Raw genomic sequence first — 25,133 nt, 5'->3', positions numbered from 1 at the left:
AATCCTATCTTCTCCTCAGGCCCCTGCCTTGACTTGAATGTGACATATAGACTCCACTAGCAAAACTTGATCCTGGTTTCCTGTTGTATTTTGTGGTCTCTGAGCCCTTTCCATTTGCGGTCTGATGACCTTTCCCAGTGTTCTCCAGGTCTAGCCGGTGCTCCTGTGTCTGCCTCCAACTGCACTCCCCAAGGGCAAGGCCAGGTCTGTACGTTTACACATTCATTCACTCGGGCATGCGTTCATTTGAGATGTGCCCTGCTCAGTTCCTGGCACAATCAGATGCTGAGAAATGGTAACAAGGAAGATCCCTGCCTTGGAGCTTATGCGCTGTTGGGAAAGGCAAGGCCAGAAAAGAGAGTGATCCGCCAGAGGAGGAAGGCAAGGGGCCAGCCTCCTGGACAGCAGACGCATACAGTAGCAGGGGACGGCACCTCAGGTGCTGGGCCCACTGCCTGCTTCTCCGTGCTTCCCCACACACCTACCAACACACCCTGCCTACGTGCAATTTCCCTTCATGGAGTCAACAGAGGTTTACTGAGCTCATTAGGTGCCTGGAAAGTTCCAGATGCTAAGATCAAACTGTGAGGAGGCCAGACCCCCACCCCCAGACAACCTACTGGAGGCAGGGCAGAGGAGGAAAGCAGCAGGGTGACGTGAGGGCGGGAGAAGGGGGCTGTAGCCGCTCATTCCACCCCTTGTGTCCTAGAGGACACACAGGCTCAGGCCAGGCCTGCAGCTTGAGAGGCAGAGGCAGCTTTGGACTCAGGGCTCTGACTTTTTCCCAGGAGCTGCCGCCTTGCCCAAGAGCCAGGAATTGAAAACACTTTGGACCTGTAAGTCCCACCCTCAAGTGCACGCCCGCTGCTGAAATGACCTCGTTTTTCTGTCCTCTGCTGGCCCGGAGGGTGTGTGCCTGGCTCCCTCCATGAGCCCGAATGATCGGGGGGAGCCTGCCTGAGGATGGGAATGCGGAAACCAACAGGCGTAAAGGGACCCCCAGAGGGAGTCGGTCCGCCAACCCCCTCCCCTTGAAGGGTCTCCCTAAGCCCCTGGGGACAAGGGTTTGCACACATGCACCTGCACTCAGCCTCTTCCTCCTCCCCACACCTCCCTGTCCCCCACCAGATGGCTCTCCCCACTCCACCTGTCTAAATAAGCCTTCCCCACCATCCTGCCACCCCCTCCAAGCAAGCCCCAGATCCCCGGCCTTCGCAGCACCTCCGCTGTGCCCACCCTGGCAGCCAGGACAGGCAGGGAGAGAAGGCCTCCCACCAGAGCAGCTGCCTTTCAGCCATGCCCACTGTCACATAGGGGACAGTCAAAGGACCTGGGCTCTCTGGTTCCTCCCCAGGGATCTCACCCTCCAGTCTTGGGCATCTGTCTCCCAGTCCTATCCTCATTCTCTCACGCACCAGGAAATGTACCCTCGCCGGGCCCTGAGGAAGGAGCTAAGCAGTCAGCACACAGGCGGGGCGGGGTGGGGGGGCAGAGCGGCCAGGATAGAGCGCTGTGTTCATGGCTCCCCAGGAGGTCCCTACATCCACCAGTTTTCTTTCCAGCACCCAGGGCCCTAGGATCGCACTCTGCAACCCGGGTGCTGGGCTCCAGACCAGGAAGGAGGAATTTCCCTGTGGCAGAAGTGCGCAGGTCGCTCAGGAAGGCCTGTCCCCGTCACAGCACAGGCCAGCAGCCACGGGGGCCAAGCACATACATACAGGCTCCTAGCACATACGGGCTCCTCTCCTCTTTCTTTTTCTCTTTGCCTTCCTTTTTTCTTTCTTTCTTTTTTTTTTTGTCCTTTTAAATTTAAAAAGGGGGGAAACAAAAGATAAATCCTGGGAAATCAAGTGGAAAAATCTACATTATGGCAAAATGTGAAGACAGCAAATTGCAACACAGAGAGAAAGCTGGGGAGAGTTAGATGAGCCAAGGGGGGCCCCCAGGCTCCCACAGGTTCCCAGCAGAGAGGGAGGTGAGGGGAAGGCTGGGAGTTCCCCTGGACCATATGGGGACACGAGCGCACACACACACACACACGCGCGCGCGCGCACGCACGCAAGCTCCCTCCTGATCCAAAAGCCAGGCCCTCTTCCCAAATCTGCTCTCAGGAAAGGGACCTACTCAGAGGGGCAGTAACTAACCCAATGCCACTTTTGTTTTCAGGCAGCAGAGCTATGGCTGGAGGGGGCTTAGGGGTGGGGAGACGAGGCCAGGCTCTGAGAGAATGCCCCTGACCCGTGGCTTTTGTGGGGTAAGAAAGGCTGGGGGGAGACAGAGTGAGAGCGGGCCCAGACTCCAACCAGCTCTGGTTCCAGCTGGGTCTGGGGCTCCACAGGAAGCTCCAGGCCTGGGGAGGAGGGAGAGTGGGGGGAAGGCAGCAGCTCAGGCCTGGTTCACGGCCACGTCCCTTTCTGTTCCTGCTCCCGGACCTACTCCCCACTATCCAGTCTCCACTCCAACCTCCATCTGACACACAGCTCCCTGCCTGCAACCTTCCGTGGTTCAGTGTGTGTGTGTGTGTGTGTGTGTGTGTGAGAGAGAGAGAGAGAGAGAAAGGGACAGGGTCAGGGACTCCTCCCACGTTTGCAACATCCAGTCTTCCCCAGGTCCCTATGAGAACGTGCCATCTGACCATGTCTGCCCCCTCCACGGGCCTTTGCAGAGGCTGCTCCCCCAGCCAGGAGGGACCTGCCTGATGCTGCCCTCCCTCCCTGGGCCTTGGTTATCTCCTTAGTGTCTGCATCTCTGCTCAGACCCTCAGGGGGCCCAGCACTCATGCTGCACCTGCTCGAACAACGAGCCCTGATTCATCCTTGCTGCATGAACGAGCCACTGAGTACCCACCTGGTGGGGATGGAAGGGGTTAGAGGCAGAGACTCAGTGGGAGTCCAAGGGGGGTACTTGCAAAGGCTCAAACCCTTCTACCTCCTCCAGGAACTCCCTGAGCCCTGCAACCTCTGTGACTTCCCCTCAAAGCCATCCCCTGGTCATGCTGAGGGCTCAGACCTCTGTACACACACGCACTGGGCACCCACTTTGCACCTGGCACCAACTCCATGCCAGGCTCTGGGCTACAAAGCTAATCCACTCACCACACCTGCCCTTACAGGACAAACTTGTGAGCTCTGCACACGCGTGGGGTGGACACCACACACACCCGGACATCTCTCGGTCCCACCCTGCCTTGAGATTCTACTTCTCCACCTAGATGCAAACTCCTTGCTCTGAGTGCTTTGGAAATACATGTGCAAAAGAACAAGGGAAGGGGCGCCCGGTGCAGACTTGGTTGGTAAAGCACGCAACTCTTGATCTTGGGGTCGTGAGTTCAAGTCCCTCGTTGGGGACAGAGTTTATGTTTAGAAAAACCAAGAAGAAGAAGTGAAGACAAATATAAAACAGCCATGCAGGGGTGCCTGGGTGGCTCAGAGGGTTGAGCCTCTGCCTTCAGCTGTGTTCATGATCTCAGGGTCCTGGGATTGAGCCCCGCATTGGGCTCTCTGCTCAGCGGAGAGCCTACTTCCCCCTCTCTCTCTGCCTGCCTGCTTGTGATCTCTCTCTCATTCTCTCTCTCTCTCTGTCAAATAAACAAACAAACAAACAAACAAACAGCCATGCAAACTGACAGGTCCTCAGAGTCTAAAGTTGCCAGGGCCAAAAGAGAAGAACCGAAACTAGAATATTCACCCTCCCCGCTGACTCCAGCCCCACGGAGGTAGTAAGCCCACTGTGAGAGAGGTGGCTGGAAGACCCAGGAAGACCAGGAAGGCCCAGGTACCAAGGGACAATGAGGAGAAGACAGTCCCCTGGTTTCCCACCTGCAGATGCTTCCCTATCAAATTCCACGGAAGGTGTGTGCAAAACATGAATACTGCACCTGCGTTCAGCTCCCTCCACCCCTCCACCTTGACCCAGAGCATGCTGGCTCCACGGCTCACTCACTGTGTGACTTTGGACAAGTCACTTAACCTCTCTGAGCATCAGACTTTCCAACCACAAAATGGAAAAGGACTTAAAGAAGCCGCGTGTGGTGGAGTTGGAGGGAGGATCAAGAAAGGTGGAGTCTGTGAAGGCCGGGTCTGCCTTCTGGAGCCACGGCCTCTGCGGAACAGGTGAGGCCAGCGGGGGCAAGAGCTGCTCACGCAGGAGGGCAGGAGTAGGGAAGATAGAGACCTCTTCGCTCGGCCCAGGCCAGGACCCAGTGCCCCGGTGAGGTACGTTCTAGGGACCAAGGGCACTGTGCTAACCCAGGAACTGTCCCCAGAGACAGGGTGCTGGGCGGAAGCCAGGGTCAAAGCAGGGAGGCCCAGGGACTCTCCTGGGCAGAAGGGCAGAACATGCAATTTCCCTTCCTGAACAGTCTCAGCACCTCCCACCACTCCCAGCCACACCCTCCCAACACACACACACACACACACACACACACGCGCGCGCGCGCGCGCGCACATGTGCACGTGTGTGCACGCGGCAACACAAACACTCTCACATCCCGTATCACAATCTCACACAACCTGATGACAGCTACGTGCAGCCTCATGGCCACCAGGACCCACACCTGGCCACATACAGTCCCACTCGCACAATCCCACACAGCCACACAAGCTCCCACAGCAACTGCACAGCCTCACATGACCACTCGCGGCACCCGGCCCCCCACAGTCACACAGCCACAGAGCTGGGCACACCGGCATGTGAGCTGTTGTGTCCGCACCTCCTCGAAGCTGCCAGGCTGGCCGGACCACACCTGAGCAAGAATCATGCCTCCCCTTTGCTATGGTTCAGAGTGAGGCCTGGCTAGGGAGTGCCATGGGGGGTGGGTTAGTGACTGACAACAGGGTCCAGCACCCCCATCATCCAACAACCATTTACCAAGCTGCTTCAGTGACCCTTCGGCCGAGGGAAATCCTGTCTTCCTGCTGAAACCCTCTCCCTCTGCCTCCACTCCCAGCCAGCCGTGCCCCTGTGGAGAACAGGGCCGGCTCTGGGGGTGCAGGGGACACAAGCATCAGAGAGCTGGGGCACAGCGGGGCCCATGTCCCACTTCAACCACTTACTTGCTTCGTGATAAAAGCTCCTTTGCCCAACCTCTCCAAATGTCCATTTCTGCCATTTCTGTGTCTGTAACACGGGATGGCGTTACCCCCACCCCCTGATGCACAGGGCTGTTGTGAGGATGGAAGGTCCACCCCCAGGGGATATCTGGGGGAGGGGGAGGGCGCAGGTTTGGGGGGACTCAGCAGTGCCTCTGAACTGAGCGCTGCTGTCCCAGGCCATTGGGCAGTGGCAGCCTTCTTCGGAGCTGCATTATTCATGGCGCTCAGCTCTGAGCAGAGGGAAACTTGCTGAGTGATCGACCTAATATCTTAACACAAACCCATTTAGGCAAAACACCTTTGAAGCGAGAACGGCAGAAAAAAAAAAATAGAAAAGGAAGCAAAGAGGTTTGGAGGCAGGTGGTGGCAAGAGGCTGTTTCCTACCTGCCCCCACCCAATGCACTCCCCGCCCCCCAGGAGAACCCCCGCCCCGACCCAGCACCCCCACCCCTCCCACCCCAGCCCGCACCTTTCTCCAGACTCTCAGTGGCCAGAACTTGCATCCTTTGATTGAAGGAATTCTACTTACCTCTCAGATTTGACTCACATAGAAGGCTCACATAGAAAGGCAGGGGGCAGCCGGACCCAGGACGACGGGTTGTTAGCTCTGAGTCCTCTGCCGAGCAGCCCGTCACAGAACAAGACCACCAGCTCCAGGGATGCCCCTGCTTCCTCGGCCTCAAACTCCACACTCTACCGCATCAGGACCTCTTTCTCCAAGTCAGCTAGGCTGTTCCCACACTCAGTCCCTCTGCCAGAAATACCCTTCCCTCCTCCTCTTGCCCCTGGAAACATGCCAGATCTCTGCCCCAGCCAGAACTCATCACACCCACTTAGGCTCCTCTGCCTAGGCTGGGCCCCTTCTGTAACTGCCCTGCTTCAGGGCAGAAGGCCTCCCACCTCCGCCATGTCTTAGCTGGGTGACCTTGGACCAGTTACTCACCTCTCTGGGTCTCATCTCCCTATACTACAGTTGAAGAATATGTGGGTGCAGGTTAAGGTTCTCTGAACACTGCCAGGTGCATATGCACTCAGTAAGTGTTTGCTACTATGATATTATTGTCAGTTTCCCCCATCAGTCCCTAAGCCCCTTTAAGGGGAGACTACGTCTCTCCTGTCTAACTTCCCAATTTCCAGCAGAGTGCCAAGCACACAGTAGGCACTAATCTGCATTGGTTGAACAGAGCCTCATTTCCCACAATGTTGTGTGCCTGGCCTCCTCACACCAGACGCCTTGAGAAGAGGAGCCAGTGAGGGGCTGGTGGCAGGGACCCCTGCCTGGGGCAGGGGTGTGAAGAAGATGACCTCTGGCCAGCTCCACCCCCAGTACAGGGACGAAGTCTCAGCTGTGCAGGGAGGGGCCGGAGCCAGGGGCCTGCTGCCGGGCCTGCGGTTTGGCGGGGGAGGAACGGACGGCTGCAGGCCGGGATAAAATATTTAGGAGCCCACATCCCCAGGAAGTGGAAACTGACAAGCAAAATGAAATGTTGAGATGTAATTACCCAGGCAGGCCAAGCATGTCTCCCCGCCGGCGGCGGGCTCGGCACCGCCCCCCCTCACCTGCCACAAGCAGGCACTGGGTAATGAAGTCCTCCCGGACCCTCTCCCACACCAGTCCTCGCCCCCTCCACTTCAGGCCAGGCCAGCAGGAGGCGTGGCAGAACAGGAGGTCGTGCAGCGAACGTGGGGGGGCCTGGGTCCAGCTCTGGCATTGACCTATCCCAGCAATCCCATCGCCCCACTGGGCCTCAGCTTCTTCAGCCAGAAAATGGGGCCGCTGAGCCACGCCTGGGAGGGAGGACCCAGACAGCAGATGTGCACGTGCTTCATTAACTGGCTTTGGTAAAGGATGGCGGAAGGACAGCAGTAAGGACACCAGCGGACACCAGCCTGACCCAGCATGCCATGAGAGGCTTTCTTGAGGTGCCTCAGGACTCAGGTTAGTAGAGGCTGATGGATAAAGATCTGGGGCTGAGACCCCGATGTGGGCCCTGAGCTGCAGTGTCCACCTCACCCCAAAAAACTGTCCCGGGCTCTCCCAACACTGTAAGACCACAGCTTGGAGCAGAAAGACAGGGACCCGGACAGGGACTCCAGGCCTAGATCCAGGGAACAGCCTTGAGTGGGTCTCAGGAGGGCATCCAGGAGCAAGGGAGCTGGGGGACAGATGCTCAGCCAACCCTTACCCCACAGAGCAGAGTTGAGGGAGGGAGTGCTCCTTTTTTATTGAAACCAGCACCCAGAGAGGGACCATGATCAGCCTAAGGCAGTCCACACACCCACACTGCCTGGGCCCCTCTCCAGGCTGGCTTGGCACTCCTGGGCAGGTCCAGCCTCATCCCTCAGCCACAACCCACTGCACACCCCCATTTCTGTCAACACCATCTTACCAGACCAGAGCCCCACACCTCTGCACAAAACTCAGCCTGCCCAGCGTGGCCCCTGGCCTTTCCACCAAAACTCCAGTCCCGTTCCACTACTTCCCTGCCTTAGTGGCTCTCACCTCCCTCAAGGCAAAGTCCAAATTCCTCACCCCAGTCCCACCTGAGGCCCTGCAGCCTCGTCACGCATCTCTCCACACCTCCAACAGCTCCTACAGTTTCAGATACACAGATGGGTACCCCTATCTTCCTGCCTTTGCTCAGACTCTCCTCTCCACCTTTGTGCCCAATTCCCCTTCCCAGACCCCTCCTTCCTCAAGTCAGCACCTGTCCATTCTTGAGGATTCAGTACATGGCCCACTCTTCCAGGAAGCCTTCGTGGGTCTCCCCAGGCTCCTTCTCCCTTGGGCACCTATAGCAATCCCAACATCTCAATCACTGAACCTAACACAGTGAATGAAAATTAGGGGGGATGGCCGCTGCGGGGCTCAGAGCATTCACTGAATGAGCAACGTAAGTCATAAGCACCAGGCACTGTCCTAGACACTATGGGTACAGTTAGTAATAGAATAATTCAGAATCCTGCCCTCATGGACCTGGTAGTCACTTGCAAAGCAGACAACAAATGCTGAGGAATGTACTAATTAATTTATTAAGAGTTGGTCTACAGGTGCCTGGGTGGCTCAGTAGGTGAAGCACCTGCCTTCGACTCAGGTCATGATCCCAGGGTCGTGGGATGGAGCCCCACATCAGCCTCTCTGCTCAGTGGAAAGCCTGCTTCTCCCTCTCCCTCTGCCTGCTTCTCCCCCTGCTGTTCTCTCTCTCTTTCTGTCGAATAAATAAATAAAATCTATTTTTTAAAAAAAGTTGTTCTACTGTCCAGAAAGTTGCTTGGCTTCATCTCCAGCTCCTGTCCCTCTGTTTTCCTCTTCTGTCCTCCCCCACCCCATCCTGTCTTTTCTCTCATTCTCTCTCTCTCTCTCTCTCTCTCTCTCTCACACACACACACACACACACACACACACAGACATACACACAGTCCCCCATTAGTCCACAGCCTCTCGTGTTCATGCAGAGCTCACACTTTCTCTCATTAATTCCTCCCAATCAGCCCACAACTTAGGTGACCATTTTACAGATAAAGAAACCAAGGCCCAGAAACGCCAGAGCCTCATCCTGGCTGCCTCCACCTTCCCTGTCTCCAGCCCATCTTCCCCCTCTCCTCCACCTTTCCATCTTTCTCCCACTTTCTGGGGTGACTGACAAGTTGCCCCCTCGGCAGCCCGAACTGTGTCCCTCTCCATCTTCATGCTCCTCCCTCCCTCCCCTCTCCTCTTGCTTGTCACTTTGTCTTGCTTCCTCCCCAATCCCAAGGCCTTCCTTGGGTCCCAAGATATCTGTAAAATGGTCGTTAGCTTTCCTTCTGGCTCATTAAAAATGAGAATTTGCATAGAATATCCATATGATCATTCTGTCTACAGCAAAACGGGACATGGATAGAAGGCACCATGCAAGCCGGGGAGAAAGGGGAGGACACTCACAGTAGGAGGGGGGAGAACCCCAATCAGGAAGAGGTCAAGTGCTCACCACTGGGGTCTCAGGCTTCAAAGCCAGCCCCCCTCAGGCCCTTTCTTGGCCTTTCTGATGGCTAATTACTTGATTTTGTCATTCTTACAATAACCAGCAAAGTAGGGACTATAATTATCCCCATTTTACAGATGGATAAACTGAGAGCCAAAGAGGAACAGTGGCCTGTCCAAAGACACACAGTAAGTCTATGGCAGTCCTGGGGGGCAGCACTCTCTACCACGGAGCCAGGCTCCCCCAACCCACATAGGCCTGCTGCACTCCCAGGAAGCCTGCCCGTCCTCACTCTCAGGAGGAAAATGTCATCAAAAGACACACCACTCATGCAGTTCTCCCACCCAGAACACCCTCCAGCTTCTCTGAGACAGGCCCACCTTTTCCATCGCTCCTTCCATCACCCCCTCCTCAAGGAAGCGCTCCCTCCCCAAAACCACTGTTTAGCAGATGCAGAGATTTGGGGAGACAAAGGTGTCCAAACCTCTCCTTCCAGCCATACACAGTTGGCCCTCTGAACAAGTGCAGGTCCACTCGCCTGTGGATTTTTCTTGATACGACAGAGTACTGTATTTACATTTTCTTCTTCTTATGACTTTTCTGAATAACATTTTCTCCTTTCCAGCTTGCTTTATTGGAATAGCACGGTATATACACATAACAGACAAAATACGTGTTAATCCACTGTTTGTTACCAGTGACACTTCCGGTCACCAGGAGGCTACTGATAGTTAAGTTTTCAAGGAGTCAAAACTCAGATGCAGCTTTTCAACCATGCAGGGTTGGCACCCCTAGCCCCTGTGCTGTGCAAGGATCAACTGTAATTGCATTCAAACCTGCCTCATCCCAAAGAGAATTCCCAGCAGTGCCCAGAAATATACTTGGCAAAAAGAATTTGATAACAGAATCGAGGGAAAGGAACCTGCATTTTACAGATGAGGCTTTGCTCAGCAGCCACAGACTGGCCAAGAAACGGCAGTTTGTTGGGACCAGAGTCCACCTGGGCTCTTTCTGCTGTCCATGGTGCTGAAACCCCAGAGTGCATGGGCCACCTTCGTTCCACACACAATCTAAGAGCGAGTCCTTCAGGCTTGAGCTTCAAAATACACCCAAAATCTGTCCCTTCTCATCACCCCCACCCCTCGTCTAATCCATCAGCACTTCTCACCAGTGGAGGAGGACTGGCCTCCTCACTGGCATTCCTGCCTCAGCTGCCCCACCCCTCCCCCAGTGTATTCCCTACACAACAGCCAGAGAGATTATAATAAACCCAAGTCTGTTAACATTCCTCCCAGCTCACAACCCTCCAATAGTTCCCGTATCATTCAGAACAAAAGCTAAGATCCTCCCAGTGGTCCACAAGGCCCCACACGATCTGCCTCTCTTCTTCTACTTCCCTCTACCTCACTCACTCTGCCCCTGCCTCTTGGTTCTTCCCCAAATGCCAGCAGTCTCCCTATCTCAGGGCCTTTGCACTTGCTGGTTCCTCTGCCTGAGGCACTCTTCCTGGAGATCACAAAGCTCACTCTCTTACTGCATTTGGGGCTCTGCCCAAATGTCATCTCTGCAGAAAGGCCTTCCCTGACCTTATATGAGATTATCTCCCCTATCTCATCCTCTCTGCCCATCTATGGTGTTTTATTCTTCTCCATAGCATGCCATCAGCTCCTATCTGAAACTGTATTATATAATGATGCATTTACTTGTTTGCTGTAAGTTCCTCTGGCCCTCTCCCCAAATGGGAGCTTACAAGGCCAGGGATGATCTTCTGTTTGGTTCACTGCCATAAGCCCAGCGTCCTGGCACACACACAATAGGTGCTCAACAAATATTTATCCAGCAAATGAATGAATTATCATTCAGAAGTGAGGGATGAAGGAACTGAAGAGGGGAAGAAATGCCCTACTCTCCTCCTCACCAGCGACATCCCACAGAGTTGGCTCTATGTAATTTAGAGGCCTGGAATCCAACTTTCTGAGTCCTTGAAAATCCCAGGAACATGAGGGGAACCAGCCCGGAATAAGTGACCACCAAGGGATGTGTCTCTCCCTATCTCTGGGGCCTGTTAGACAGGACCTCTCATAGGCTCATACACAGCCTCCATGACTTGGTGACTCCTGACCCATCCCCCCAAACACACACTCCCCATCAAAGGAGCTCCTCCACCCCCTCCTTCTCTGAGCAGAACCCCTGGCTTTTGTTGGGGGAAGTCCTCCTAGGTCTCTCCCCACAGCTGACCCACCAGTGTTTCCCTGGAGAAAGCCAGGGAAAAAGGAAACAAATATTTCATTGAAAGAAGGCTCCACCTTTCCTCTCTCGAGCTCCAGAGTCACACAAACCTAAGCACCAATCCCAGCTCTGCCACTGACAAGCAGTGGGGGCCCAAGTGAGCCTGTGGGCAGTCTGAGCCACACTCATCTCTATTTAAAGGGGGAGAGGGGGACATTTCTCAGAGTGGCTGTGTAGGGGCTGACACTGGGGCTAGGGCCTGGCAGCTTCTGTGAGGACAGTTAATGAGATGTCCCCAAGAAATATGTATATTAAAACACAAGAAGAGGGACACCTGGGTGGTTCAGTCTGCTAAGCATCTGCCTTTGGTCCAGGTCATGATCCTGGGGCCCTGGGATCAAGTCCCGCATTGGGTTCCTTGCTCAATAGGGAGCCTGCTTCTCCCTCTGCCTGCTGCTCCCCTTGCTTGTGCTCTCTCGCTCTCTGACAAATAAATAAAATCTTTAAAAAAAAAAAAAAAGGTGATTTAGGGGTCTTCACCCAGGCCAGTCCTGCTGAGGGGCAGTGCTGGAGTCAGAGCTTGTCGGGGCTCAAAGATCTAGGAAGAGGGCTGGAGGACTCAGAATAACAAGCAAAAATGGCTACGAGTGTCCCTCAGTGTGTTCATGTGCACAAGCCCATTGAAGAAGGCACCCAGCCCCTTCCCAGTCTGATGAAGATCTGGAGGCTCAGGAAAGGATAGGTGCTTGCCTGAGGTCACACAGGAGTAGAGGGTGAGTCTGAGACCTCACCCAGGATACTCAGCAGCCCCAAATGGGCCTGAAGCAAGAAGTCTCAGGGCGGTGAGGAAAGCAAGCAGTGAGTTCCCAGGGTCCTTCCCCAGCTGCTGGGAAAGAACAGCACAGGGCATGCTTCAGCTACATCTCCAAGGAGCTCAGAGTGGGGATCCAGGGAACCCCACCTCAGATAGGAAAGCAGGCTGAAGTCGAACAGTCAGCCAACAGGGGAAGAGGGTCCCTGGAGGTGAACTCCCAAATCCGAGCAGGGGAAGGTCGCTGGCCTTCACTGCTTCACTCTTTAACAAAGGGAAAGAGCTCAGAATGGATCAGGTTAGTGTGCACAGGGCTCCTCTGTGGGCCCAGGTCAGGGCCCAGAAACAAGAAGACACACCGGAAGCTGGAGGCCTATGATACCTGGACTTCCACGTGGCGAGGACAGATACAAAAGCCAAGGGAGGTGCACCCTGGTGCCGCAGTCAGTTGGGCATCTGCCTTCAGCTCAAATCGTGATCCCCCAGTTCCTGGGATCGAGCCCCATGTTGGGCTCCATGCTTCTCTGCCCCTCCCCTGGCTCATGCTCTCTCTCTCTCTAAAATAAATAAACAAAATCTCCCAAAAAAAAAAAGCCACGAGAGGTGAGTGAAGAAGCATGCAGCGATGCACACTGAAGGACCTCAGAGGTCCCCAACCCATCACCTTCATGTGGGTCATCAAGCTGACACTCCACAAGGGAAAGTGAACAGCCCAGGGTTACACAACCACCCAGAGACAGAGGCAGCACTAGACTGGCCCCCCACCCCCCCATTATGATTAGTCAGGGCAACAACTGACACCTTTGGCAGCCTGGTGTTTTGTGTAGGGCCCAGACTATGCAGAAGGCCTTACACTGATTCACTTACTTCACGTTCCCGGCAACCAAAAAGGCAGGTACTATCGATATCCCCCTTTCACCACGGGGAAACTGAAGCCCAGAGACCCTTAAGGGACCGCTCACCACAGTACAACTCCTGGTGGGCAGAGCCAGGCTCTGGGCTCTCAACCACTTCGCCCTACTGTGGCGTCCAGAGGACAGGATCCGGAAGGTCAAAGCCACAATGGGGCTGCCACCAACAAAGGGAAGGGTTGGTTTTTGTTTTTTTTTTTAAACCTCAAAGAAATCTTCAAACATGTTCCACAAAGGAAGCTGGCGAGAGAAAATGCTGCTTCCTGTCCAAGAGGGCAGGCATGCAAATTCAGGGCAACAAGGGCTGGGTGGCTAATGTCTTCTTTCTCGTCACTCCCGTCTAGCTTGGAGGCAAACCCAGAACGGAGAGCAGCCCCGCCATGATAGGCCAGGGTGGGCACATCAAAGGCACACCAGAGAGAGCAGGAAAAGTGACCCACTGACACCCAACCCAGGGGATACGCAGAATCAAGAGGTGTCAGCACCCTGCCAAAGGCCAGAGTGGCAGAGAAATCAGAGTGGACAGGCCAAGTCCCCAAGGCGGGCCGGGCAAGCTCAGGGTTCATCTTCACGTCAGTATGAAGATTGACCTGGCAGTCACCAAGCAGTCACATTGATGCCAGCATCTTGCCAATCTCTAAGCGCCGGCCAGTAGACCCAGCCGGCACAAGGTAGGCCTCGTGGCTCGGCAGGGGGTGCCCACACCAGGTCCACTTAATTTCTACCTACGGTAGAGTGAAGGGCGGCAGACCAATGCGGTGGAAGACAGGATGTGTCTCCAGTTCAGGGAGGCCTGGTTGCTAAGCTACAATGATGGCGACCGGCTGCAAGACAGGGTCCACTTCCCCTCTGCATCCTTGGAGGATGCGTGGCCAGTGGGTAGGGCATCCTGGGCCCTGGCTGCCGGTCCCAGTGCTGTGACTCCAGGAAGCAGTGAGGAGAGAGTCCACAGGTCTCCCCATGAGAAGATGCTACAAGCTCATACATACCAAGCTAAAGCCAGTGGCAGGACCCCTCCCTGCTTCCGGGTCCCTGGTCTCTTGGGGCCAACCCCATTCCATCTGATTGGGAGCGAGAAGATTGCATGCTCCAGCCTCTGTCCCTGTGCAATTGGTCCCAATCATCCCTGAACTCAAAGACCAAACTTGGAAGCATCCCCGTTTGACACCCATTCTTTTAGGTCCTGAGGGTTGTCTTCTTTTCCAGCACTTCTCAGAAAGCCTTTCCTTACAGAGAAAAATGCCTGGAGCCCAGGGCCACAGACTGTGGGGACGCTGCCTGTAGGGAGCAGAGCTAGACGCTGGCGCTGAGCTGACTCTCCTGCACCTGTTAACAGAGGTAAGAAGGAGGCCCCAGAAGGGCAGTGACGGACCCAAGGACACAGGGCTGGTCATCCTTTGGCTCACGTGTTCATTGTACAAACATCTATTAAGGCCCCGCTGTGTGCAAAGGGGGGTGAAGAGCACAGAGAAAAAGTGAGCCCTGTCCTTCCCCAGCCTCGGGGGGGGGGGGGGGTGGTGCCCAGAGCCTTATGGAAGAAGCCCAGGGAAAGTTCAGTAGGCACCGGGGTGGGGGAACTTGAGGCTTCCCATGTGGTGAGCCCTGGGGACCGTCAGCCTCCCTCCAGGTGAGCATCTCTGCCCAGGAGAGAGCAGATGAGGGAAGACTGTAGGGAGGCAGGGCCTTGGCCTGAGCCTAAAGGGCAAAAGGACCCCCCACACACACAGGGCCCTGAGCAAGTGGGACACAGCAGGTGGAGACAGTGTGTGCTAAAACACTCCCTCGGATCAGCAGACATGACCCCAGTTGCCAAAAAAAATTTAAAATACAAGATTGGCTTGAAAAAAACTCTGCTCAGCTCCATCTCGCATTGGTTCCTGTCCTGTGACCACTAGGACCAGGCCAGGCCCCTCAGCAGTGGCCGATCTGCCTGACTCACTCCTATCTCCAGCCTCTTGTTCCTGCTGTTCCCCCAGCTGGCATGCCCTTCCCCTCCTCTTCACTTGTCTAAGCCTGTCTCACTGCGCCAGGCCCTGTGCAGCCCTACAGCCTAGCTCTTACTTTAACAGATGCATCATTACATCCCTCCATTCACTTACTCAGGCAAACTCCACGAGCCCTCGCTGCAGGGCAGGGCGTGGGTTCTGGTGGTTTTTACCGCTCCCCCACCCCCACCGAGAGCCGGTGGTGCCCCCTGATGTCTCTCCTCTCCTCACATGGGGCTGCCTACACAGAGGCTGTATAGCCCGGGCCGGCCGGGACACTCAAGCAAGTCTGGAAGGCTGAGCCGCTTCCCCTTCCTGGCCTCTGGGGCCAGCAGCCCCTCAGGGTAAAGAACCCCAAGACAGGCACTGGGCACTGCAGCAAGAAATGAGAGGAAGTGGAGCCCTGCATCTTAGCCTGACGCAGCTGCAGAGTGGCCTTGAGCTCTCACATCCCTGCTTCTGCCTCCAGGAAAGAATTCTGTCCTCAGAGAGTCAGGAGCAGGCCAGGGCCAGCCAGGGAGCTCAGTGCGGGAGGGAGCCAGGGTCCCAGGTCCACCCGACCTAACCCCAGGTGCCTCTGCTCTGTCAGCCTCAGTCTGCCCTTCTGCAGGCAGGGAGAACAACCTCAGGCCCCCTGGGAGAAGGGCGAAAGAAGTAAGTAGCCGGGAGCTGGGTTTTGTTATCGGTCAGCCATTCCCCAGACATTTACTAGGCAGCTACTATGAGCCAGGGACAGTGTTGGTGACGCAGCTGAGAGCAAAATGAGCAAAAAACCCTCTGCCCTCATGCACCATCAACAAATCTGAATTTACTTGTCAAGTGCTACAAGAAAGACAGAGCCAGCAACAGGGAAAGGAGAGTAACAGGCCAGAGGAGGGGCTGTCTTCAATACTGTGGTCCGGGAAAGGCCTCTGAAGACAGCAGGGACAGCGGGGAAGACACCTGAATGTACTGAGCATGCAGGCTACATAGATATTCAGGGAAAGACAATTCCAGGCCGAGGCACCAGCCAGTGCAAAGGCTCAGAGGTAGGCTGATGCCCAGAGTGTTAGAGGAGCAGTGAGGAGGCAGGTAGAGAAATGGAGGGGAGAAGGAGGAGAAAAGGCCAAGGGCAGCGGGAAGGGAAGCAGGCATTCTGTCCACCTGTAAGGGGTCTCTGGATCCTGCGGGCACGCTGGGGCAAACCTGTCCTTTCTGGCTTCCCAGCTACACGAGCAGTGCGAACACTTCCAGCCCCGGGGCCACAAATCTTTCCAGCTGGCCAAGCTCTTCTCCCATCCCCTTGGAGCCTCCAGGAAGTGAGTGTCCCCTTTACACCCGGAGAAGATGAGTCCAAAGATGTCACAGCAGTGGGATGAGGAAGCACCCCAGCCTTGAGACAGCCCCGCCAGTCGCCGCCCTTGCTGACAAGAGCCATCTAAATGCAGGTCTGAAGCTCCATCCACCCCGGGAGCTGGAGCTGGAGGTCAGACCAGCAACAGCTTGACTCACCAGTGTCTCTGGAATATCAATAGGGGACACGGGGACACAGCAGGGAGATAAGGCTCTAGAACTTCTCACTGTGCAAGGGACAGGACGTCCTCCAAGGAACAGACCTGACCCATCCACCCCCGCCCCTTCCTGCCCTGTCACCACGCAGGGCAGGCCATCTTGCTCCCACCCTAGCAGCACAGGCCCAGATATACCCAGGGTGCTGGAATCACTCACCAAAGAGGACCAGAACCAAAGCCCCCAAGTGACCCCCTGGAGAGGCGCCTGCCAGGAGCTGGCCTGTGTCCTTCCTGTCACATGCACCAGAGGTAAAGGAACCATCTACTGGATTCAAATTCTACTCTTGCTCTTTTCCAGCTGTGTGACCTCAGGGGAGTTGCCTCACCTCTCTGATCCTCAGTATTGCCATCCGTAGAATGGGGCTGTCTTGAAGGCTAAATGAGTTAACATGTATGAGGTACATAAAACAAGAGCTGGAAGGACTCCGTCAGTATTACCTACTAATATCGTCCATTCTTCCCTTACCCACACAGGAGGCCCGGGCTGCTACTCAGCACTTTTGTTTGACCTTCAGCAGATCCCTTAACTTCCCTGAGGCTTTGTTTTCCTTAACCATAAAATGGAGCACTATGGGAAGTAAACTGAGGCTCACGTGGGGCCCCAGGGGCAGAGAGAGGCTGTGGGGGTGTAGAAGTTTATATACCCCAGACCCCAACCCTGAGGGGCCCAAGATGGTGGAGGGAGGCACTGAGGACAGGGCCACATGGGTACTACCCCCTCAGGCCTGTTCCTCCCTCCTGGGGTGACTCACTCGCATTATATCCAGAGCCCAGGCAGGGCCTGCTCTGCATGCCTAATCCCAGCTGCCTGGCAAGGAGGAGGGAGTCCTGGCGCTCAAAGACGGGGAAAGGCACCAGACGCCTCACGCGAGCACGCATGCGCACACAGGCCTGTCCACAGACGCTACTACCCAGGCAGGCCTGCCGGTCATGTGTCCAGAAAATCACATACGTGCACCCCTCTCCCCCTCACGGGTCCCGCACTCACTGCCTTTGGAGCTCACCTCACCGCCCTGATGCCGCAGGACCAAGTGTTCTGTGAGAAGCAGGCTGGCCCTGGACTCCTGAGGCTTTGTCCCTAGCCTAGTCCCTGACGTGACTTACAGCTTCCATTAACACCCAGCCTGATCTTCAGCTCTCCCCAGGGTCTTCCTAGGAGTGGCCAAGCAATGGGGACGGGGAGAGCTGGAACCCGTGCACCCCGATCCCTGATAAGAACCCTCTGGTGTGTGTTCCTGAGCTCCCACAGCCGTGGGCCAGAAGCACGTTCTGTTCTGGCAGCAACCAGGTTTATCCTCATTTCACCGGTGAGCAAACCAAACCTGAGCAGCGGAGTGACTGTCCCAGGCTCTCACAGCCAAGAGGCCGCCGAGCCAGAGCCCAGATCTGTCTTCCAGAAGCGGCTGTTAACCACACGCTGCCACCTCTGTGATTTGGGCAGTGTGGAGACAGAGCCTGGCTCCAAGTTCTGCCGCAACACCTCGCTGTGTGAACCTGGGCAAGCCACCTCACCCCCTGAAGCCTCAGTGTTCCCCTCTGTGAAATGGGAACAGACACACCGGACCTATAGCGTTGTCTCTAGGATTCACAATAGTGCAGGGAGGGTGCCTGACACAAGGAGGGCTCAGTCAAGGACCACAGGACGGCCTGGGGAATGAGCCACATGACTGAATGATTAGGGTGGGAGAGCATGGCACTGATGGGGAGTGGGAAATGCAGGCCCGGGGCTTCCTTTAAGCCCTGTGCCAATGGCCCAACCCATACTGGGTGCTAGGCAAGAGCTCCCCACCCAGAGGACAGAGATCCGCCATATCCTGCTTATATGCCCTTGGGGAAATCACCTGCTGTCTCTGGCCTCAGTTTCTTCATCCATAAAATGGATGCAATGGTGCTCCCCTGCAGGACCTCAAGCCTACCGAGCAGGCAGGCACCCAGGACTTGCTGGCCAAGCTCTCCCCTCAGCTCTGATGTACATCCTCAGTCTGGCAAGCACGCCTTCCCCTCCACTCCACTGCCTGGCACTCCTCTGGGCAACTCACAGATGATTTATACTTCAGAGGACGAATCAATACCATATACAGCCAAAGACATCTTTAATCTTTCACAGGGATTAGGCTACAAGGTACAGCAGCCTCTTTCTACAGGCCACTCAATTCTGATTTCAATTTGGCCAGCTGGAGCACTGCTTTCTCTCTCCTTTTCTTTTCACCCACGTAAAGACGTTCCTCCAAATCAAATTTCATTTAGCAGGTGGGGTAGGGACTAGTGACCCTTACACGAGGGCAGGCCCAGCCAGGGTCTTAGGGCTGCGAGGGGAGCCAGGAGGAGGTTCTAAAGACGTGGGAGGTTAGGCCCTGGGCAATGGGATGGGGCGCAGCGGGCAGGGGGCACTGGGAGGGACACCGGTGCCAGGCCAAGGGTGTCCCTGAGCCACGGACCCTGGCAGCAAAGCTAGTTTTCTTTTTCTAGAATTCCTTTTTAAAAGTCTTTAGTAGACGATATATTTTCTGACCACCAAATACCTTCTAGATGCTTGTAGAAAATTCAAACAATAGTCTGGGTTTTGGCCAAAATGCAGTACCTAGGGATGCCCGGGTGGCTAAGCATCTGCCTTCAGCTCAGGTCATGATCCTAGGGTCCTGGGATCAAGCCCCGTGTCAGGCAACCTGCTCTGTGGGGAGCCTGCTTCTCCCTCTTCCTCTGCCTCTGCTCCTCCCCCAACTTATGCCCCGCCCTCTCTATAACAAATTAAAATTTTTTAAAATGCAATACCTAGACCTCACCCCAATCCCATACCTCTCCTGCTCTTAACACATCAGCAGGTGTCCCTCCAGGCTATGTGTGTGTGTGTGTCTGTCTGTCTGTCATACCCCCATCTGTGGGAAATGGGGGCAGAAGATGGACTGATGACTATAAAAGCTGTTAAGACCTCTAGTCCTCAAGCCAGACAGCCTGGGTTCAAATCCCTTCTCTACCTCTTTACTTATATGACCTGGGGCTGGTTATTATTGTCCTCTCAGTGCCTCAGCTTCTTCCCCTGTAAAACGGGGAAGTCTACCTCACTGGGTAGGGAGGGTTACCCAGGACAAGTGTCAAATGTGCGCTCAGTCGGTATGAGGCACCTAGGGAGAGCTACATAAGCACTGGGAGGGGCTTCTAGGTCCCTTGTGGCTGGGACTGAATACCACTGAACACTACAATTCTAGACTTTCTGTCCCTCCCTTTAGCACCTTTGTCCACAAATCCCGTAAAGATTGCACCTGAAACCGAAAGGCAGTGGACTTGTTTGGGAAAGGATGCCAGCCATGGAGGATGGGTACCAGCAGGGCAGGGTGGGTGGGGCCAGCCCAGAAAGAGGTCCCCATGCCCTGTCAGAGCAGTAAAGGACATGTGGGCAGCCAGCGGGAGGTGGCTGCATCCCTGGGGGTCTGACACCGCCAGGGGACCCCAGGAAGCTGCAGCACGGCCCACGCTCCCCTCTGCCTGGCCAGCTGCCGACATGGGGAGTGGCCTGGAGCCCAGCCACTGGTCAGCACCACCCCACTTCCGTCCTCTCCACCAAGGTGCTGGCCCCTGAGCTGCTCTAGCTCTACAATTAAAGGGGCTTATCTGAGATTTATAGCAGGATTATGCCCACAGGGTGTTACCAACGCCAGGCTCTGGATGCTCTGTGGTCCTTAGGAAAAGCAATTAGAGTCCCGAGGTTCTGCGGGTATAAATATACAGATGCCGTCCTCCAAGGTCGAGGGTGCCACAGTGAGCTCTTTAGAGACTGAGCCTTGGGAGAGGCCTGGGCCCCTCTGCCAGGAGTTGGGCCTGTCAGGAGGGGAAGAGGCTATCTGCTTCCCCCAACTCAACACTCCACCCTCAAGGAGCTGGCCTGCTTGGCAAGGTGCAACCGGACCCAGGTAGAGCCCCATAACCAGGGCCTGACTGGGCTGGCCGTGGGCTGCACTGGACACCCACGGCCAGGGTCCCTGCAGGCCGCCCTCCTCAGCATAGACAGGCCACAGAACTGACCCTCTCAGGGGGCCAGGCTTCAGGATGCCCAAAGGTTTAACCCATGTTTTGCCAGCCTCTTGCTTGCTGTTATCTAAAAGCTTTATCCCTGGAGATTTTGAGGACAATTAAGGGAATGCAGGGAGCTTAAGGGGGAAAGGTAGTCTGTGGCAAGAGCCTGTGTCCCAGCTTCTCGCATCCCATGTACCGACACCGATTCCCCGATGCCACAAGGAAACAGCACAGCCCAGCCCGCCCCAGTCTCTCACTCCCACACACAGCTCCACCCCTCATACAACCCTGGCTCCAAGAACCTGCTAGCTGAGCCCCCATCTCCTGGGTCCCTGAGACCCTCCCTAAACAAGGCCACCTCCGCCCATCCCATCCTCCCTCTGCCTAAGAACAGCAGCCTTTCCGCTGGATCCCACGCCAGGAAAATCAATAATCCCTCATCCAATACCCTAGCCCTAGGGGTTCCCTAGCCGGCTGGCAAGACCACAGACGGCTCCCCAGGGCCCAGGAGACAGGCTGAGGTCCATGAGGGGAATGGCCCAGGGCAGACAAAGCCCATGGCAGGACGCAGAGGACCTCTCAGGCAGCACTGGGCCACTGTGCCCTGCCATCCCCCATTCCCAAGCATGACTCACCATCCTCCCGGGACTTCTGGATGAAGGCCTCCACGCCGCTCTCGCCATAGCTGCCCTCCGAGGCCAGCGTGGACACGTAGTTCCACTTGAGGGCGCGGACGATGTCCACCATGGCCTGGGCCTGGTACGTGTCCGAGGGCACCACGCGGGAGAAGAAGTCGTAGCGGCTGTTGTCACTCAGGTCGGGGGCTGTGGAGGCGTAGCTGATCTGGGGGATCTGGGGGCGAGAGGGGCCGCTGATGGGGGCGGCTGGTACCCCCACTGTGCTCAGCCAACACCACACCACTGCGCACCAATCTCCTTCCCATCCCCACAGCCTCGGGACTGCCCCAGCCCTTCTTATCCTAGGGGAGACCCTGGGGTGTGGGCTGGGTGGGTCCTAGCCCACCTGACAGGGGAAGAAACTGAGGCCCAGAGAGTGTAAGCACCTGGCTAGGTGGCCCTCCCCTGGCTGCAGCTCAGAGTCCCAAGGCCTCCCACCTCCTCTCAGCTCCCCCCACCGCCCAGCCTCCCCCTGTCCTCCCCATCCCCACCCAGAATAAGACTGGCATCAGGATGAGAAGTGACTGACGCATCAGCCTTCAAGCCCTCCTCTTTCAGAAAAATATCCCAACCAGCTTCACCTGGATCCTGTGGCTGGTGGTCCCCAAAACACACACACACACACACACCAGAGCCTCTGGGTACCTCCATTCACACAAAGAGCTAGAAGATCCCAGCAAGGGAAAATCCCTAGGTGGACAACATAATTTATCCCAGGGCTGGGGTGGGGATGAGGGTGTCAAGAGGGGCACTGAGAGGTCATTCGGCCCATCACCCTCTCCCAGGGAGCCCCTCATGTCACCACCTAGCAGACCCTGTCCCCACAGCTCCATCGTCCTGCCCAGCTCAGGAGACCAGGTCCCCGCCATTATCCCATGGCCCTGGCCACCCAGAGGATGGAATCACAGGAGGACAGAGCAGGCAGGGCCCCTGGGAAGTCCCTCTCTCCTGAGCCTGGGACCCAGGGCCCAGACAGGCCTCCATGGAAGACTCCAGGCCCTCTGTCCCTCAGGCCTGGCTCTCCCAGCCACGGAGCACCTTTGTGCCCCCACAGACGTCCCCTGGGCCCTCTCCATGCAAAAGTGAGATGCAGAGCCCTTAAGCTGTCCTTCTTCCTGTGGCCAACATCCAACTGAAGGACAAAAACCTCCTGGCCAGTCTGTGACCACTGAGGGTGGGAAATGTTTGGGGGGGAACAGGATTTGGGGTGCACCCTGAACAAGTGGTTGCCCACCTGGCCCCATTCCCAGGGACAGCAAGGGTCCACCTTCCACCAAAGATGCCCATGAACTTGGTCCCCCCATGATGCCTCCTAAAGTGGGCCCCAGTAGGCCCCTCACTGCTTCCCCTCACTGAACTTACTCAGGAGAAAGGGAAGGATGGGGGAAAACAGATGATGGCTTGTCCGGATTGGCTGAGCAACTGCAGGGAACCCCCAAACCCTCTCATCGTAACTCTCGTGGTCCTTCTAAGTTGGCATATAATCACCGTGGCACTGTCTGTAAGAGCAAACTTTTGGAAATAATCCGGTAAAAGAAACCACAGCCCCTCAAGGAATACTATTCAGCCGTGAAAAAGATCCTGGAGGTTTCCATGCCTGGCTCTAGACAGTTCTCCAAGACCCACAGCAGAAACAAAGTCTATTGTGGGAGGAGACGGGACGGGTTTCCCCCACCCTCTGAAACGGAACAGCCTCTGGAAAGGGAACCAGGTGGCTAGGAGGCAGGAACAGGGAGACGCGTCCCCTGACACTCTTTGTGTGTTCTTGCATGCAGAGTCAGGCAAACATACCACCTGCTCAGGAAACAAATCACACTATAGTCTTTCCGAGCACCTGCTTCCGTACCCCCTCCTACCTGCATCAATGGCCCCCCAAAACCAGCCAGCCCTCTGCCATGGAGAGCACTGAGCATGAACACAGCGCCCTCTAGAACAGCTTTGGGTTAATTTCAGGAGAATCGCTATTTCCAGGGTCTGCCAAGGGGTATTAGGGTTGTAGGGGTTGGTTGGTGTTTACGGGTCTGTCATTCAGAGCAACATCTCTCTGCCTGGGCACTATTAACGCTTTGGGGGTCTGATTCTGTTCTGGGCACTGAAGGATGCTTAGCAGCACCCCATTCCCCTACCCACTAGATGCCAAGAGCACACTCCTCCCCCAGTCACGACAACCAAAAATGTCTCCAGACATTGCCAAGGACCCCGCAGGGTGCAGAACCATCCTCAGTGGAGACCTGCTGCTTTGGATCGGTACTGAAACACGGAGTGGGGTGGTGCTATGATGAGGTCTGGGTTCGCTTCAAACGCATCACAGCAGGAGGGCACAGAGGAAATGATGATGGCCAGGAGCGGGGACAGCTCTGAGTCCCGTGTACTTGGGGGCTCACTACTCCCTTTGTTTCGCAAACGCCTAAAAGGTCCGGATTTAACACATTTTAAACAATAAAACTAAACAAAATTGACAGCACCCCCGGGGCATGCCTCTGAACAGAAGAGCCCCGGATTTGGAGCTGGAGAGAGAGCAGGTGGTGCAGAGGGTGGGGCCAGGACCGGCCCTTCCAGCCTGCCTTCCCGGCAGGTCTGGATTGTCGGCTGCCCTCTGTGTCTGGTCTTCAGCAAGGAGCATTCATCTCATGCCTGGGGACTCGCACTTTTCCTAATTAGAAAAAGCTTGTCTCCTACTTCTGATGTTTTCTCCCAATACAGTGCTGGAGTCAAAAGGGACTGCATCCAACAGAAGGGACAGGAAGCCCAGGGAAGTCTCAGGGCCCCTCGTGCAGGAGACTTCTCACTCATCACCCCTCATTCTTCCCTCCAAGCCACCGCCCACCTCTCCTCCAGTTCAGGCACTCAACATGGACTGGGACGGCACACGGACACACAGATGTCCAGATATTAGGACCCAGGCCCCCCCCCACTGCCTGCCCCCATTCCCACAAAGGGTGGGAGGGCCAAGCATGGGGTTCCTGCTGGGTAAGCAGGTCAGTCTGCAGGGGTGCCCTGGCCTTGGCTTTCAGGAGCCCAGGAGGGCCCCTTGCTCTACCCCCAATAATTCCGAGACCCTGATGCAGGTACCCAGCCCTGAGGCGGCAGAGAGGGAGGAGACAACCTCCTAAAGCCGGCATCCCCTCCCAGCACCACCTCCCCGGGCCCCTCGCAGGCTCCTTCTCAGCTTCGGGCCCTCCAAGCTTCCCAGAATGGTTGTTTCTGGTGCAGTGATTTGGGAGTTCAACTGCTCAGGTTCAAACCCCGGCTCAGCCACCCATCAGCTGGGAAGTCTCCAGCAAGTTACTTCTCTTCTCTAGACCTCAGTTTTCTCAGCTGCAAAATGGGAATAATCACAATCCCTGTCTCATACAGTTGTGAGGGTCATGTGAGGGAATTTTCATGAACTGCTGGCAGTGAGTAAGCCCTTGAAAGGTTAGCTCAGAGGTGAGTTATAATCCCTCCTGCCACACCTCCCTTAGCCCTCTGTCCCCAACCTCCCAGCCCCTCCCCCAGCATGCTCCCAGGGATGGGGAGCCTCCTTCTGGAATGCTGGCCCAGCAGGCCCTTCAAGGCCCTCCTCCCTCCTGGCCCCACCCAGGCCTGCAGGGGGAGGGGGAGGGGAGGCAGGGCCCACCCTCGGATGCCCTGGACAGGGTGACTGGGACAAGTGACCCCACGGGCCTCTGAGGTCTCCTCAGCAATCTCTTTGCAGCCCAGCTGGAGCGGGAGGGGTGCTTGATTAACATTCTCCTCAGAGAAGTTCTCTCCTCTGACGACAGCCGCGTGACAGAGGAGGGGACAGCCACACCCATGCCAATGCCCACACAGCATCAGCCAGAACCCAGATTCCAGCAGCACCTGACCAACCACAGCTGGCCTACTCTCCTCAGTCCAGCTGCCTGGCTTCCTCTGCCCACA

At 56.0% G+C, this 25,133-nt stretch overlaps 1 protein-coding gene across 3 annotated transcripts in view; it reads right to left on the bottom strand.

Annotated features, from left to right (window-relative positions):
- Positions 1-25,133, bottom strand: part of GRM4 (glutamate metabotropic receptor 4) — a 116,773-nt gene that overhangs the window by 41,184 nt on the left and 50,456 nt on the right. For 2 of the 3 annotated variants that reach the window (XM_059178602.1, XM_059178603.1), the window contains exon 3: positions 21,189-21,405. In XM_059178602.1, the coding sequence (XP_059034585.1) occupies positions 21,189-21,405 (217 nt within the window). Of the gene's footprint in view, positions 1-5,623; positions 5,764-21,188; positions 21,406-25,133 lie in introns of those variants that run through there. The other variant, XM_059178604.1, reaches the window with a different exon arrangement.

Source organism: Mustela lutreola, chromosome 6 (genome assembly GCF_030435805.1).
Source record: "Mustela lutreola isolate mMusLut2 chromosome 6, mMusLut2.pri, whole genome shotgun sequence".
Taxonomy (NCBI): Eukaryota; Metazoa; Chordata; class Mammalia; order Carnivora; family Mustelidae; genus Mustela; species Mustela lutreola.
Note: the sequence above shows the minus strand (reverse complement) of the source record. Positions and strands in the feature narration are given on the sequence as shown.